General features: G+C 43.6%; 1 protein-coding gene across 1 annotated transcript; it reads right to left on the reverse strand.

The window, feature by feature from the left end:
* Positions 1–6,978: 6,978 nt before the first annotated feature.
* Positions 6,979–10,483, reverse strand: LOC147984985 (uncharacterized). Its single transcript, XM_087541354.1, is given in 9 exon segments — positions 6,979–7,122; positions 8,031–8,186; positions 8,268–8,607; positions 8,697–9,086; positions 9,162–9,510; positions 9,609–9,755; positions 10,152–10,400; positions 10,403–10,426; positions 10,429–10,483. Coding segments are annotated over 9 exon segments (1,854 nt in total).
* Positions 10,484–15,863: the final 5,380 nt, after the last annotated feature.

The raw sequence follows: 15,863 nt of genomic DNA on the forward strand, positions 1-15,863 counted from the left end.
TATATTAGGTTTGGTCCTGTTCTGCCCTAAACCATATTTTATAGTTATTAAACATGCAAGATGATGCCACCATGTTAAACTAGGCAAAATTCTACCCCATTTACATATAAAGTTTATTAAATTCGGAGTTACGGTTAATTAGTTATGAATTAAAGCATGTTAACATGGCATAGGAGCAAATTTAATCAAACAACATTTTAAACATTTCAAACATAGATGAAAGTTGGATATTATGAATCTAGACAAAATTCTAAGCAAGTTTCATATATAACTTATTTAGATCCGATGCACGGTTCATGAGTTATTATATGCATGATCCACAAGGGTTTTCCTGCAAAAATGCTCTCCTCTGGAAAAATAGACAAATTGTAGATCTGAAAAAAATAGAGGCGGGCCGAATCGGACTGGGCCAACAGTGCACAGCGGGGTTCTCACCCAGTGGGCCTTTGCCCAAGGCGGTGGAAACAGCAGGCCGGGCGACTGGGCCGGGAGCAGGGCCTTGGGGCGCATCGGCCCACGCGGGGCCCACACAAGAGGCGCTCTTCCTCCTCGTGCCCGCACGAACCGAAAGGCAGAGACGGCGGCGACGGCGCACGCCGGCGAGAGCGCAGCAACGGCGGGGAGGTCGCAGGGACATGGGGATGGCCGGATCTGGTCGCGCCGGGTCCATTCCGGCCGGATCCAACGGCGGTTCGTCGTGGGCGTCGGCGAGGGAGCCCTGGTGGCGGCGCTGACCACGTGGAAGCGCAGATAGGTCAGGGAGAGAAAAAGAGAAGAGAGAGAAAAGGGAGAGGAGAGGGACGGGGTCGACCTGGTGGAGCTCGTTGCTGCTCCGGCGAGCAGCTCCGGCGAGGACGCCGACGGGGCCTGGTGCGGGAGCTCCCTCGCCTGGAGCTCGGGGACGAGGGAGCGGGAGGCGACGCGGGGGCTGTCCTGAGCCCCAGATGGGCTCAGGTGGGCCGCGGCAGGGCTCGCAGGGCCGGCGGCGGTGGGGAGCGCTGGGGTGAGGTGGCGACGCCACATGGCGGCCCAGGGGTGGCTGGAGACGGCCAGGGGCGACGTGGCACGCCCGGATTGGTCCGGGGCACGGCGGCGGCGGCGCCAAGTGGCGGTGGGAGGCTGGATGTGCACGAAATTCAAGGATGAGGTGGGGATTGCGGCTGGCTAGAGGTAGGGGATAGGTTTAGGCTAGGTTTGTCCAAAAATGGGCTAGGGAAGGTGTATATATAGAGAGAAGGGGCTAGAGTTAGGGGGGTTTCGGAGCCCTCCGATCGTAATCGAACGGTTCCGTTCGGAGGGGGGTTTAGTGGGCTGAACTCGGGCTGTGTAGGAGGGTTGGACTGAGAGGAGAGAAAATAACTACAGCCCGACACGGGTTTCCGAAGACCGAAAACGTCCGACAAAAATACCGGCAATGGTGCCGCTATATATATAACGGTTGAGCTATCAAACGAGCTCCGAATGCGACGAAACTTGACAGGCGCTCTGTCTACACTATAATAAGACCACACGCCAAGTTTCATCCCATTCCGAGAACATTTTCCGGCCACTTATAAAATACTATCTCGGACATGTCGCGGGCGCGTGCAAGTGTGGTTGGGCTCAGAACGGACAACGGAGAGAACTCGGAGAACCCGGACGGATGCAAGTTTCGAAAACATGGTGATGCAATGCAGATGATGACATGGCAAGATGCAACACGCAAGCGAATGACAAGGCAACAACAGCGAATAACTGGAGAACACCTGGCACAACGGTCTCGGGGCGTTACACATGGGTGCCCCTTTTGTTGGGAATGTAGCATGCAATTTCAATTTTTTTCCTACGATCACGCAAGATCTATCTAGGATATGCATAGCAACGAGAGGGGGAGAGTGTGCCCACGTACCCTCGTAGACCGAAGGCGGAAGCGTTAGGTTAACGCGGTTGATGTATTCGAACGTCTTCATGATCCAACCGATCCAAGTACCGAACGTAAGACACCACTGTGTTTATCACACATTCAGCTCGATGATGTCCCTCGGACTCTTGATCCAGTAGAGGGTCAAGGGAGAGTTCCGTCAGCACGACGGGTGCTGATGGTGATGGTGATGTGATCCGCGTAGGGCTTCGCCTAAGCACTACAACAATATGACCGGAGGAGTAAACTGTGGAGGGGCACACCGCACACGGCTAAGAAACAACTGTTGTGCCTTTGGGGTGCCCCCTGCCCCCATATATAAAGGAGAGGGGGAGGAGGTGGCCGGCCTAGGAGGGGTGCGCTAAGGGGGGGAGTCCTACTAGAACTCCACTCCTAGTAGGATTCGCCCCCTTCCTTCCAACAAAGAGAAGGAAAGGGGAAAGATGGGAGAGGGAGAAGGAAAGGGGGGTCACGCCCCCACCCCTTGTCCAATTCGGATTGGGCTTGGGGGGGGGGGGCACGCGCCACCTCCTATGGCTGCCTCCTCCTCTCCACTATGTCCCATTAGGCCCATTAACTTTCCCGGGGGGTTCCGGTAACCTCCCGGTACTCCGAAAAATTCCCGAACCTCTTTGGAACCATTCCGGTGTACGCATATAACCTTCCAATATATGAATCTTTACCTCTCGACGACTTCAAGACTCCTCGTCATGTCTGTGATCTTATCTCTAACTCCGAACAAACTCCGGTCACCAAAACACATAACTCATAATACAAATCGTCATATAATGTTAAGCGTGCGGACCCTACGAGTTCGAGGACTATGTAGACATGACTGAGACACATCTATGATCAATAACCGATAGCGGAACCTGGATGCTCATATTGGTCCCTCCATATTTTGCGAAGATCTTTATCGGTCAAACCGCATAACAACGTACATCATTCCCTTTGTCATCGGTATGTTACTTGCCCGAGATTCGATCGCCGGTATCATCATACCTAGTTCAATCTCGTTGTCGGCAAGTCTCTTTACTCGTTCTGTAATGCATCATCCCGCAACTAACTCATTAGTCACATTGCTTGCAAGGCTTATAGTGATGTGCATTACCGAGAGGGCCCAGAGATACCTCTCCGATACACGGAGTGACAGATCCTAATCTCGATCTATGCCAACACAACAAACACCTTCGGAGACACCAGTAGAGCATATTTATAATCACCTAGTTACGTTGTGATGTTTTATAGCACACAAGTTGTTCCTCCGGTATTCAGGAGTTGCATAATCTCATAGTCAGAGGAATCTATAATACCTAAATAATTCATCCCCACTACCTTATTTCTCTTGACATGCAACCTATCCACCTCAGCAATCTGCCACATCATCAATTGTTTTTCTTTTAAACCAATTTCTATTGAAATTTAGACATGCCTGTCATCGCTCGGTTTCTAGACTTAAATTATCGATGAAGTCCAACAGCCTTGACACGGAAACAAAAAAGAAGCCCAACCATCCCACCCCACACAATGCCTTTTCGGTTTCCAGCTCTCTCTCCCCTAAAAAAGGATCAATCTTTCCCCTGGCAGTAGTAGAAAGCGGTGGCAGCTAGGAGGCTAGGAGGGGATCTCTACTTGTGGTCCGGTCTTCTAGAACGGCCCCGGTCGACGGCGAAGCCAACGGCTATATCTACTTGGTTCCGTTGCTGGCAGGAGTTGGTCTGGTGCTGTGTAGTGACGGCGAAGTCAACGACGACGATGTTGATTTCCCTTGGCCCTCCTCTCTCCATGTGCCTTGGTCGAAATCTCAACCGCCATTGGTGAGCCATCCCTTTCATTTTCTCCTCTTCTCTATAGTCTAGATGACGTCTATCTCAAACGCCAACTTAATGTTTTATCTGTAAGATCCACCACAGGTCGCCTGCTGATAGCGCAGGATGGGACAAGTCAGGAGCCCTTGCTGTCCGCCGCTGTCTCTTCTAATTATGTCATGTATCAGGTTAGTCCATATTCCCTCCAATTCCAATAATCCGCTAATGTCTTTGCTTCATCACCACAAAAAACACCAGATGAGTTCTTAATATATATGTCATGTCTCATGAGTTTGTCCATACATGCATGAATACATCCACTTCTATGTAGATAAATTTGTTGCATTCCCTTTGCATCTAACTCATAATTCCCAAGTGAATCCATGAACCCAAATCCGTACATTATTTTTGATTTTGGTAACACATGCACCTGCCAATCTAAATCCTAACTAGATTGAGCCGAAACATGCAGTTCATAAATTCTTGTGGGTCTGATTTAGATTTGGAGTGGCTATTTTTATTCATTCGGATCTCATTCAGACTTGAGGTGGCTATTTTTCTTGCTCATGGTCATTTGCTAATGGTAAATACTGCAACATTTCAACCAAGTGTGCAGAGAGAAGTGAATTGATTTCTCAGATAGTCATGTTAAATTATAGATTTATACACATGGAACATACATGTATTTCTCTTTTTTGTTGGCCGATGCAAAGCTTAAATTACAGATATATTGTGTTCCAGATACTAAAGCTTGGTACGATCTGCCTTTTATAGTGAGATTTTGCTCTTAAACTATAGATTATTTCAGAGAAAGATGGATGGTCGTATCTCCACTAAGCTGTATGGATGGTCTTATCTCGACTAATCTGTACGGATGGTGGTTTAATAGGTTGTAACTTTGACCATACCTTTCTGGTCATCTCAACTGAACTGTACTATTTGTTTCTTCAAGTCTTGAGAAAATAACACTTTTAACTAATAGTAACTCGAGTATAGCACCTGTTGTAGGAGTGTTATTTTATATAAGAAATATGAAGGTGCACCTTTTTCTCAAAGGCCAGAAGATACAAGTAGCCAAAAGGGAGTTTTGGTTTGATGTGTCAATCCCCTTGTCCCATATGTGCTGGTAGCATTTTCCTTTTTTGTTTCATAACAAACTTGATGCACTAAGTAATGTTGGTGATTTGAGGGCTTCGAGTGTATGTCATTCTAGTTTGCAAGCTCCAGACTGTACATCAGGAAGAACATTTAGTGATTTCTTATGAAAGAAGAACATTTAGTGATTGCCAAAACGTGCATACACATCTGCAGATATGAACCAATGCAACATGCTCATTTTATTATTATGTATTGCAAGAAATATGCAACTGTGGTGTATGTATATAAACGTGTTCTGGATTGTATCAACTCATGTTTCTTTTATTAGTTATAAATTTATTCTCATGTGTCTGAATAACCATTTGGTGCACAAATAGTGCATACGTGGTGCTTCCACTCTGGTACATTATTTAATATAACATGTATATAATATAAGTGACATTTTTTGCCTACAAATTATTAACTCAAAATTCCTGCAGCAACGCGCGGGGTATCTTCTAGTATGTATAAGTCATGAAGAAAGAAATAGCAATAAAACTAAACGATCATAATGCTAAGCTAACGGATGGGTCTCATCCATCACATCATTCTCTAATGATGTGACCCCGTTCATCAAATGACAACACATGTCTATGGTTAGGAAACTTAACCATCTTTGATTAACGAGTTAGTTAAGTAGAGGCATACTAGGGACACTCTATTTGTCTATGTATCCACACATGTACTAAGTTTCCGGTTAATACTATTTTAGCATGAATAATAAACATTTATCATGATATAAGGAAGTATTAATAACAACTTTATTATTGCCTCTAGGGCATATTTCCTTCAGTCTCCCACTTGCACTAGAGTTAATAATCTAGATTACATAGTAATGATTCTGACACCCATGGAGTCTTGGTGCTGATCATGTTTTGCTCGTGAAAGAGTCTTAGTCAATGGGTCTAGAACATTTAGATCCGTATGTATCTTGCAAATCTCTATGTCTCCCTCCTTGACTTGATCGCAGATGGAATTTAAGCGTCTCTTGATGTGTTTGGTTCTCTTGTGAAATATGGGTTCCTTCACCAAGGCAATTGCTCCAGTATTGTCACAAAAGATTTTTATTGGACCCGATGCACTAGGTATTACACCTAGATCAGATATGAACTCCTTCATCCAGGCTCCTTCATTTGCTGCTTCCGAAGGAGCTAATTACTCTGCTTCACACGTAGGTCCCGCCATGACGCTCTGCTTGGAACTACACCAACTTACAACTCTACCATTCAATATAAATATGTATCCAGTTTTTGACTTAGAGTCATCAGGATCGGTGTCAAAGCTAGCATTGACGTAACCATTTACGACAAGCTCTTTGTCACCTCCATAAACGAGAAACATATCCTTAGTCCTTTTCAGGTATTTCAGGATGTTTTTGACTGCTGTCCAGTGATCCACTCCTAGATTACTTTGGTACCTCCCCGCTAAACTTATAGCAAGGCACACATCAGGTTTGGTACACAACATTGCATACATGATAGAACCTATGGCTGAGGCATAGGGAATGACTTTCATTTTCTCTCTATCTTCTGTAGTGGTCAGGCATTGAGTCTAACTCAACTTCACACCTTGTATCACATGCAAGAATCCTTTATTTGACTGATCCATTTTGAACTTCTTTAAAACTTTATCAAGGTATGTGCTTTGTGAAAGTCCAATTAAGCGTCTTAATCTATCTCTATAGATCTTGATGCCCAATATATAAGCAGCTTCACCGGGGTCTTCCATGGAAAAATTCTTATTCAAGTATCCTTTTATGCTATCCAGAAATTCTGTACTCCCTCCGTCCCAGTTCGCAAGGCAAAATCCCAAAAACTATTTGTCCCAAAATCTTCCACCCCTAGGCACATTTGTATTCAATTTGGCACTAGTAGTCCATCAATGTTTGCATGCAAAAGCTGATCCACTCCTATTTCACCGTGGGAAACCACTCCACTAAATCTGCATGCACCACAACACTTACTCCTCTTCCCATGCTGCATGCACCACAATTCTAATGCGTGTTGGAGTACTTCCTCTCATCTTCCACTTCCACAATGCAGTGTGAAACGGTTACTGTTTTGCATGCAGAAACTTGTATAAAATGGCAACGCATGTTCCTCCTCTTCCCACACATTCAGTTCATTGCCTCATCTAGCCCCAACTATCATGGACGTGGAGGGCATGGAGGAGGTCTATGCCGAGGTGGGGGAGGTAGATGCCGAGGTAGAGGAGGCAGATGCCGAGGTGGAGGAGGCAGATGGCGAGGTGGAAGTCACACAAGGTGAGGTGGAAGAACTTGAGCATGAATTTGAGAGGATTTACACAACCATTCAAGATCTTTTTCAAAAAGTAGATCGTGGAACGAATGTCGGAGCTGGTGATTCAAGGTTCTCGGCTAGGGCAAGGTACATTCGCAACACCAATCTTGCGATTGGACGGAGGACTACGTTGGAATCTTCATGTGATGGATGCTTGTTCCCGGCAATGTGCCATAACTGTGGTGTTCGAGGTGATTCTTCGATATTCCGTTGTCTAGCTTGCTCCTTGCCGGTGCCAATGGACGTGGTACCTTGTGATGTGTGTGGAAATCCACTTCTCTGTGACGACTACTGGTGCAAGGACTGCACGACGATTGTCGGAGTAGGTGAAGATGGTGTGTGTTCTCGTTGCGACTGCAACACCACGACAGTTGCCAAAGATGAGAATGCATTTGTGGCTGACACCGAGATGAATTAGGGTTTATGTTGAGGAAGAAATAGCCATGTCTCTTGATGTGTGAAGATGGTGTGTGTTTTATGAATCATGATCTTGTTGCAGTGGAATTTATTTTCGAATTATGAATCTTGATGTGAATCATGGAATGAATATTGCAGTTGTTATTTGTGATCTATAGATTGTGAGGATATTGCAGTGGTTATTTCCGTTTAGATTGTGAGTATGGAGTACTGAAAATACTTGTCTCACGTACTCATCTAAAATGACCACAACATTTGTACACCATGCTTTGAGAATGTGCATTCATGGGCGGGCATTGTATAGTGAGCACGGCCAATTCTTGTGATCACATGAGTTTTGTTGCTGCGATTAAACAACAAAGTGCAATTGTTCCAGTGATAAACTAAAACACTCATTCCTCCTAAGGTGAGTTCAAATACTCAATGGCAGCGTCAACATAATCTTTATCAACCGTCAGACGGACTGACAGTAGACCTCGCCTCTCTAATGTTTTTTTTCTTCATGTGAGGTGTATCATAGTGCATCGACCCCTTGTGCTTAATAATTTCCCTCATACAAGCTTGATGGCTTAACCAGATTCTACTAAGATTATGATGTGGGTACTGAGCAAGGCTTTCATTAACATGTGGAACAATTGAAAAAACATGAAGTTAGGTCGCTGTGCACAAACATTAAGAAGTTGCATAGCTAAAATGGAGTGCTACCTTCTGAACAATCTCTGCAAGGGTTTTGGGAATTTTCCTATGGAACATAGGTTGAATGGAGGCAAACCACCCAAGATCAAGTATGTTACAGTCAGGTGAATTTGGTGGTTGATTTACAATTCTGATATCCCAACCTCCCTTTGCCGCTTCCATTGCAAAAATGGGATCATTTGCTAAAACATGAGTTCTTGCATTGTCTTGCTGAATGTACACGGTGTTCCATCTATCACTCTCAGGCCATTTTTCCTTTATAGCAGGCAGTACATACTGCACAATGTACTCCCTACTTTTGTTCTTGTCCACGGAAGATGAAGGCTTGAGCTCCCATTCTCCTCTCCCTCTACATTGAAAGAAAAAAATATGTTACTTTAGCAAACGAATTTCACACTTGATGTAGATCATGCTTAAAAAAACATCGTGGTAGTTTACCTATTAGCACTCTTCTTTTGAGCTTGCACCCAATCAACAAATGCCCACACACCTATTTTTCCATCAAACACACAATTTCCTTGAGAATCATACCTTGGCCTTGCCATAGCCGACAAGAACATGATCTGCTGGATGTGGTTTTTATGTTTGCATTCTCTTTTTGGTGCTTCCTCTCTATGACTCAAGTACATTTTCTGTGTCTTCCTTGTGCGGTAGAAGATCTTCTCATCCAAATGAACCTTGTTAAAACTATCTTTAAAAGTGGGATTGTCCTCCAATGAACTTGGCTCCAAATTGTCAAGGCAATACGCCACACGTGCCTTCTTGTTGGCTTCAGTTAATGAAGGTTTCAGTTCATTTGAAACTCGTCTCGTTACCTTCTCCTTCAACCTAGACAGAAACAAGAAAAGTTGATCATGATTTCGGTCATCATCGAAATGTAAGAACTAATGCTTTTTTTCATACCTATGGTGAACTGTGCTTTTGGACATGTTAAGTCCAGCAGCAACTTGTCGAATTGTGGTCCTCTCACCGGGTGGAATGGCTTCTAATGCCTCAATATCCAAACTCATTTTCTTCCTTCCCGTTTTTAACTTCAAATTGTTCTTGATAGAGTTAACGCCACCTCCTGTCTTCGTTTCTTTCCAAATCCTACTCACGCACCTCCGAGAACAATTTCCATCACGTACAACAGAATCCAAAACCCCATCCTTTAACCTTCCACACTCTCCATTTCGAGCAAGCAGCATAGCGTAAATATTACGCTTGTCTTCGACAGTGTACTGTTCTCTGTTATTCTTGTTAGCCAAAGCATCTACACACATGAAAACAAATCATAAGCACAAACCAAATATGCTGCTACTAAACAAAATTGAAAACAAATCATGGTTGAGTTGGAGATGAAAAACCTACTCAAATCAATCTCTTTTGCAGAAGGTGCCTCTACATGTTCCAGCCGTGGAGGATACTCGTCAGCGTTCTCAAAATTTGGATTATATCCAGCGCCATGCCAGCCTCCTTCTCTGCCGTTAGTAGATGCAGCAAACTCACTGGTACGGTCTACATAGCAAAAACAAGCAATTCAGAATCCATATAGCTGATCTTATGTACGGCCAAACAAGAAAAAAAAATACGGTCACAGAACAAATTATTCCTAACGAAACATAGCGTCTCTCATGCTGTGGCTGACGAAGGCCTTTTATTCACTTCACACAATCGATGGAGAGCTAAGATTTACGTACGTACATTACACGGCTCACAGAACCTGACTCCCCAAACTGAAAGATAGTTCAGAACGAAACAACATAGAAAGAACTAAGACAATAGCAAAACAGTAAACAGCTACAAGGAAGGAGATCAGCGGAGGCAAACATCCTGCAGCAGTGACTCGCAGGCAGTTTCCTGATGCAATCGTCGAACAAGACAACATATCCTGATCAGGCAAGGACTACATACCTCTCGTGCAGAATACGGACGAATTTGGTCCGACGCAGATGGAGCCGTTCATGATGTTCAAGCCGACGTAGGAGGACGTCCTTCCGGCGGTGCTTGCATTGCCGCTCCCGCCCGGCGAGGTGGCCCAGTTCGACGAGCCTGCCTGATTTGGAGAAGGATATCGAGGTGGGTGCGACAGACCAACGCGGCGTCTCCCTCCGATGCTGGGGCTGGACACCGGTGTAGAGGCAGCCGTTCCAATGGAGAACGACGACAGTGGTCCTCGACCTGCAAGCCGAGTGGAGGAAGGCCGCCGCCATGACGAGTACGAAGTGGAGGAAGGCTGCCGCCATCGCCGGAACGAGGAAGGAAGGCAGCGCGAGTCAGGCCTCGGAGGCCAAGAGGTGGAGGACGACGATGTCCCTCGTCTCCCCCGTCCGATGCCATGAAATCAAGGAGGAGAGGAGATGAGATTGGCGCTAGACTGAGCTGTTTGTCTACGTAAGTCCATGGCTATATAAAGAAATCTGGGCGCTGCTTTCATTTGAGTTAGGAACGAAATCCTTGCGCGCGGAATCAAATCTCTGGTTTAGGAAAGAAATCTGGGCGCGATAGCAAAATTTAAGGTGAAAATATCACGCCGAAGGAGGAAGGAGCGTGCGAGGCGGAAACATCGCACGGGACAGAGGAAAATATCGCGCCAAATCAATTAAAGACTAGAAAATAAAGTTCTTTTCACTTTCCAAATTAATTGCAACGCCGATGGTTAACGTTTTTACGTGGAAAATCAGAGCCAATGGAAATTCACCTTGGGCCAAGATATTTGAAGACTTTGCCTTGCAAACTGGGACGGAGGGAGTATTATTTCCAATCAACAATATGTGATCCACATATAATATTAGAAATTCTACAGACCTGCCACTCACTTTCTTGTAAATACAGGCTTCTCCAAAAGTCTGTATAAAACTATTTGCTTTGATCACACTATCAAAGTGTATATTCCAACTCTGAGAGGCTTGCACCAGTCCATAAAATGGATCATTGGAGCTTGCACACTTTGTTAGCACCTTTACGATCGACAAAACCTTCTGGTTGCATCATATACAACTCTTCTTTAAGAAATCCATTAAGGAATGCAGTTTTGACATACATTTGCCAAATTTCATAATCATAAAATGCGGCAATTGCTAACATGATTCGGACAGACTTAAGCATTGCTACGGGTGAGAAGGTCTCATCATAGTAAAATCCTTGAACTTGTCGAAAACCTTTCGCAACAAGTCGAGCTTTGTAGACAGTAACATTACTGTCAGTGTCAGTCTTCTTCTTGAAGATCCATTTATTTTCTATGGCTTGACGAACATCGAGCAAGTCAACCAAAGTCCACACTTTGTTCTCATACATGGATCCCATCTCAGATTTCATGGCCTCAAGCCATTTCGCGGAATCTGGGCTCATCATCGCTTCCTCATAGTTCGTAGGTTCATCATGATCTAGTAACATGACTTCCAGAACAGGATTACCGTACCACTTTGGTGCGGACTGTACTCTGGTTGACCTACGAGGTTCGTTAGTAACTTGATCTGAAGTTTCATCATCATCATCATCATTAACTTCCTCACTAATTGGTGTAGGCATTACAGGGACTGATTTCTGTGATGAACTACTTTCCAATTCGGGAGAAGGTACAATTACCTCATCATGTTCTACTTTCCTCCCACTCACTTCTTTCGAGAGAAACTCCTTCCCTAGAAAGGATCCATTCTTAGCAACGAATATCTTGCCTTCGGATTTGTGATAGAAGGTGTACCCAACAGTTTCCTTTGGGTATCCTATGAAGACACATTTTTCCGATTTGGGTTTGAGCTTATGAGGTTGAAGCTTTTCCACATAAGCATCGCAGCCCCAAACTTTAAGAAATGACAGCTTAGGTTTCTTGCTAAACCATAGTTCATATGGTGTCGTCTCAACGGATTTAGATGGTGCCCTATTTAACCTGAATGCAACCATCTCTAAAGCATAACCCCAAACTTATAGTGGTAAATCGGTAAGAGACATCATAGATCGCACCATATCTAATAAAGTACGGTTACGAAGTTCGGACACACCATTACGCTGTGGTGTTCCAAGTGGCGCGAGTTGCGAAACTATTCTACATTGTTTCAAATGAAGACCAAACTCATAACTCAAATATTCACCTCCATGATCAGATTTTAGAAACTTTGAACTTCGCTCTAAAATTATTTGAACTTTTCAAATGTTTCAGACTTATCTTTCATTAAGTATATATACCCATATCTGCTCAAATCATCCATGAAGGTCAGAAAATAATGATACCCGCCACGAGCCTCAACACTCATTGGACTGCATACATCAGTATGTATTATTTCCAATAAGTCAGTGGCTCGCTCCATTGTTCTGGAGAATGGACTTTTAGTAATCTTTCTCATGAGGCATGGTTCGCAAGCATCAAGTGATTCATAATCAAGTGATTCCAAAAGTCCATCAGCATGGAGTTTCTTCATGCGCTTAACACCAATATGACCTAAACGACAGTGCCACAAATAAGTTGCACTATCATTATTAACTTTGCATCTTTTGGATTCAATATTATGAATATGTATATCACTAAAATCGAGATTCAACAAAAATAGACCACTCATCAAGGGTGCATGATCATAAAATATATTACTCACATAACTAGAACAACCATTATTCTCTGATTTAAATGAATAACTGTCTCACATCAAATAAGATCCAGATATAATGTTCATGCTCCACACTAGCACCAAATAACAACTATTCAGGTCTAAAACTTATCCCGACAGTAGATGTAGAGGTAGCGTGCCGACAACGATGATATCAACCTTGGAACCATTTCCGACGAGCATCGTCACCTCGTCCTTAGCCAATCTTTGTTTAATCTGTAGCCCCTGTTTGGAGTTGCAAATATGAGCAACAGAACCAGTATCAAATACCCAGGCGCTACTAAGAGCATTAGTACGGTACACATCAATAACATGTATATCAAATATACCTTTCACTTTGCCACCCTTCGTAGCCGCCAAATACTTGAGGCAGTTCCGCTTCCAGTGACCAGTCCCTTTGCAGTAGAAGCACTCAGTTTTAGGCTTAGGTCCAGACTTGGGCTTCTTCCCTTGAGAAGCAACTTGCTTGCTATTCTTTTTGAAGTTCGCCTTCTTCCCTTTACCCTTTTTCTTGAAGCTAGTGGTCTTGTTAACCATCAACACTTGATGCTCCTTCTTGATATCTAACTCCACAGCCTTTAGCATTGCGAAGAGCTCGGGAATTGTCTTTTCCATCCCTTGCATATTATAGTTCATCACGAAGCCTTTATAGCTTGGTGGTAGTGATTGAAGAACTCTGTCAAAGACACTATCATCAGGAAGATTAACTCCCAGCTCAGTCAAGTGGTTATGGTACCTAGACATTCTGAGTATGTGTTCACTGACAAAACTGTTCTCATCCATTTTGCAGCTATAGAATTTGTTGGAGACTTCATATCTCTCAACTCGGGCATTTTCTTGAAGTATTAACTTCAACTCCTGGAATATCTCATATGCTCCATGACGTTCAAAACGTCTTTGAAGTCCCGATTCTATGCCGTAAAGCATGGCACACTGAACTATCGAGTAGTCATCAGCTTTGCTCTGCCAAACGTTCATAACGTCCGGACTTGCTCCTGCAGCAGGTCTTGCACCTAGCGGTGCTTCCAGGACGTAATGCTTCTGTGCAGCAATGAGGATAATCCTCAAGTTACGGACCCAGTCCGTGTAGTTTCTACCATCATCTTTCAACTTAGCTTTCTCTAGGAGCGCATTAAAATTGAAGGGAACGGTAGCACGGGCCATTGATCTACATCAACATAGATTTGCAAGAAAACTTTCAGGAATATGTTCATGATAAATTAAAGTTCAATTAATCATATTACTTAAGAACTCCCACTTAGATAGACACCCCTCTAGTCATCTAAATGATCACGTGATCCATATCAACTAAACCATGTCCGATCATCACGTGAGATGGAGTAGTTTTCAATGGTGAACATCACTATGTTGATCATATCTACTATATGATTCATGTCCGACCTTTCGGTGTCAGTGTTCCGAGGCCATATCTACATATGCTAGGCTCGTCAAGTTTAACCCGAGTATTCTGCACATGCAAAACTCGCTTGCACCCATTGTATGTGAATGTAGAGCTTATCAGACCCGATCATCACGTGGTGTATCGGCATGACGAACTGTAGCAATGGTGCATACTCAGGGAGATCACTTATACCTTGAAATTTAGTGAGGGATCATCTTATACCTTGAAAAATTCTTATTCAAGTATCCTTTTATGCTATCCAGAAATTCTATATTATTTCCAATCAACAATATGTCATCCACACATAATATTAGAAATGCTACAGATCTGCCACTCACTTTCTTGTAAATACAGGCTTCTCCAAAAGTCTGTACAAAACTATATGCTTTGATCACACTATCAAAGCGTATATTCCAACTCCGAGAGGCTTGCACCAGTCCATAAATGGATCATTGGAGCTTGCACACTTTGTTAGCACCTTTAGGATCGACAAAACCTTCTGGTTGCATCATATACAACTCTTCTTTAAGAAATCCATTAAGGAATGAAGTTTTGACATACATTTGCCAAATTTCACAATCATAAAATGCGGCAATTGCTAACATGATTCGGACATACTTAAGCATCGCTACGGGTGAGAAGGTCTCATCATAGTCAAATCCTTGAACTTGTCGAAATCCTTTCGCAACAAGTCGAGCTTTGTAGACAGTAACATTACCGTCAGCGCCAGTCTTCCTCTTGAAGATCCATTTATTTTCTATGGCTTGACGATCATCGAGCAAGTCAACCAAAGTCCACACTTTGTTCTCATACATGGATCCCATCTAAGATTGCATGGCCTCAAGCCATTTCACGGAATCTGGGCTCATCATCTCTTCCTCATAGTCGTAGGTCCATCATGGTCTAGTAACATGACTTCCAGAACATGATTACTGTACCACTTTGGTGCGGACTGTACTCTGGTTGACCTACGAGGTTCGGTTGTAACTTGATCCGAAGTTTCATCATCATCAACATCATCATCATTAACTTCCTCACTAATTGGTGTAGGCATTACATGAACTGATTTCTATGATGAACTACTTTCCAATTCAGGAGAAGATTCAGATACCTCATCATGTTCTACTTTCCTCCCGCTCACTTCTTTCGAGAGAAACTCCTTCCCTAGAAAGGACCCATTCTTAGTAACGAATATCTTGCCTTCGGATTTGTGATAGAAGGTGTACCCAATAGTTTCCTTTGGGTATCCTATGAAGATGCATTTCTCTGATTTGGGTTCGAGCTTATCAGGTTGAGCTTCTTTCACATAAGCATCACAGCCCCAAATTTTAAGAAATGACAACTTAGGTTTCTTGCTAAACCATAGTTCATATGGTGTTGTCTCAACGAATTTAGATGGTGCCCTATTTAACGTGAATGTAGCCGTCTCTAAAGCATAACCCAAAAATGATAGTGGTAAATCGGTAAGAGACATCATAGATCGCACCATATCTAATAAAGTACGGTTACGAAGTTCGGACACACCATTACGCTGTGGTGTTCTAGGTGGCACGAGTTGCGAAACTATTCTACGTTGTTTCAAATGAAGACCAAACTCATAACTCAAATATTCACCTCCATGAT

The sequence above is a fragment of the Triticum urartu genome, chromosome 2A, assembly GCF_056163025.1.
Source record: "Triticum urartu cultivar PI428250 chromosome 2A, HENAU_Tu73, whole genome shotgun sequence".
Lineage (NCBI taxonomy): Eukaryota > Viridiplantae > Streptophyta > Magnoliopsida > Poales > Poaceae > Triticum > Triticum urartu.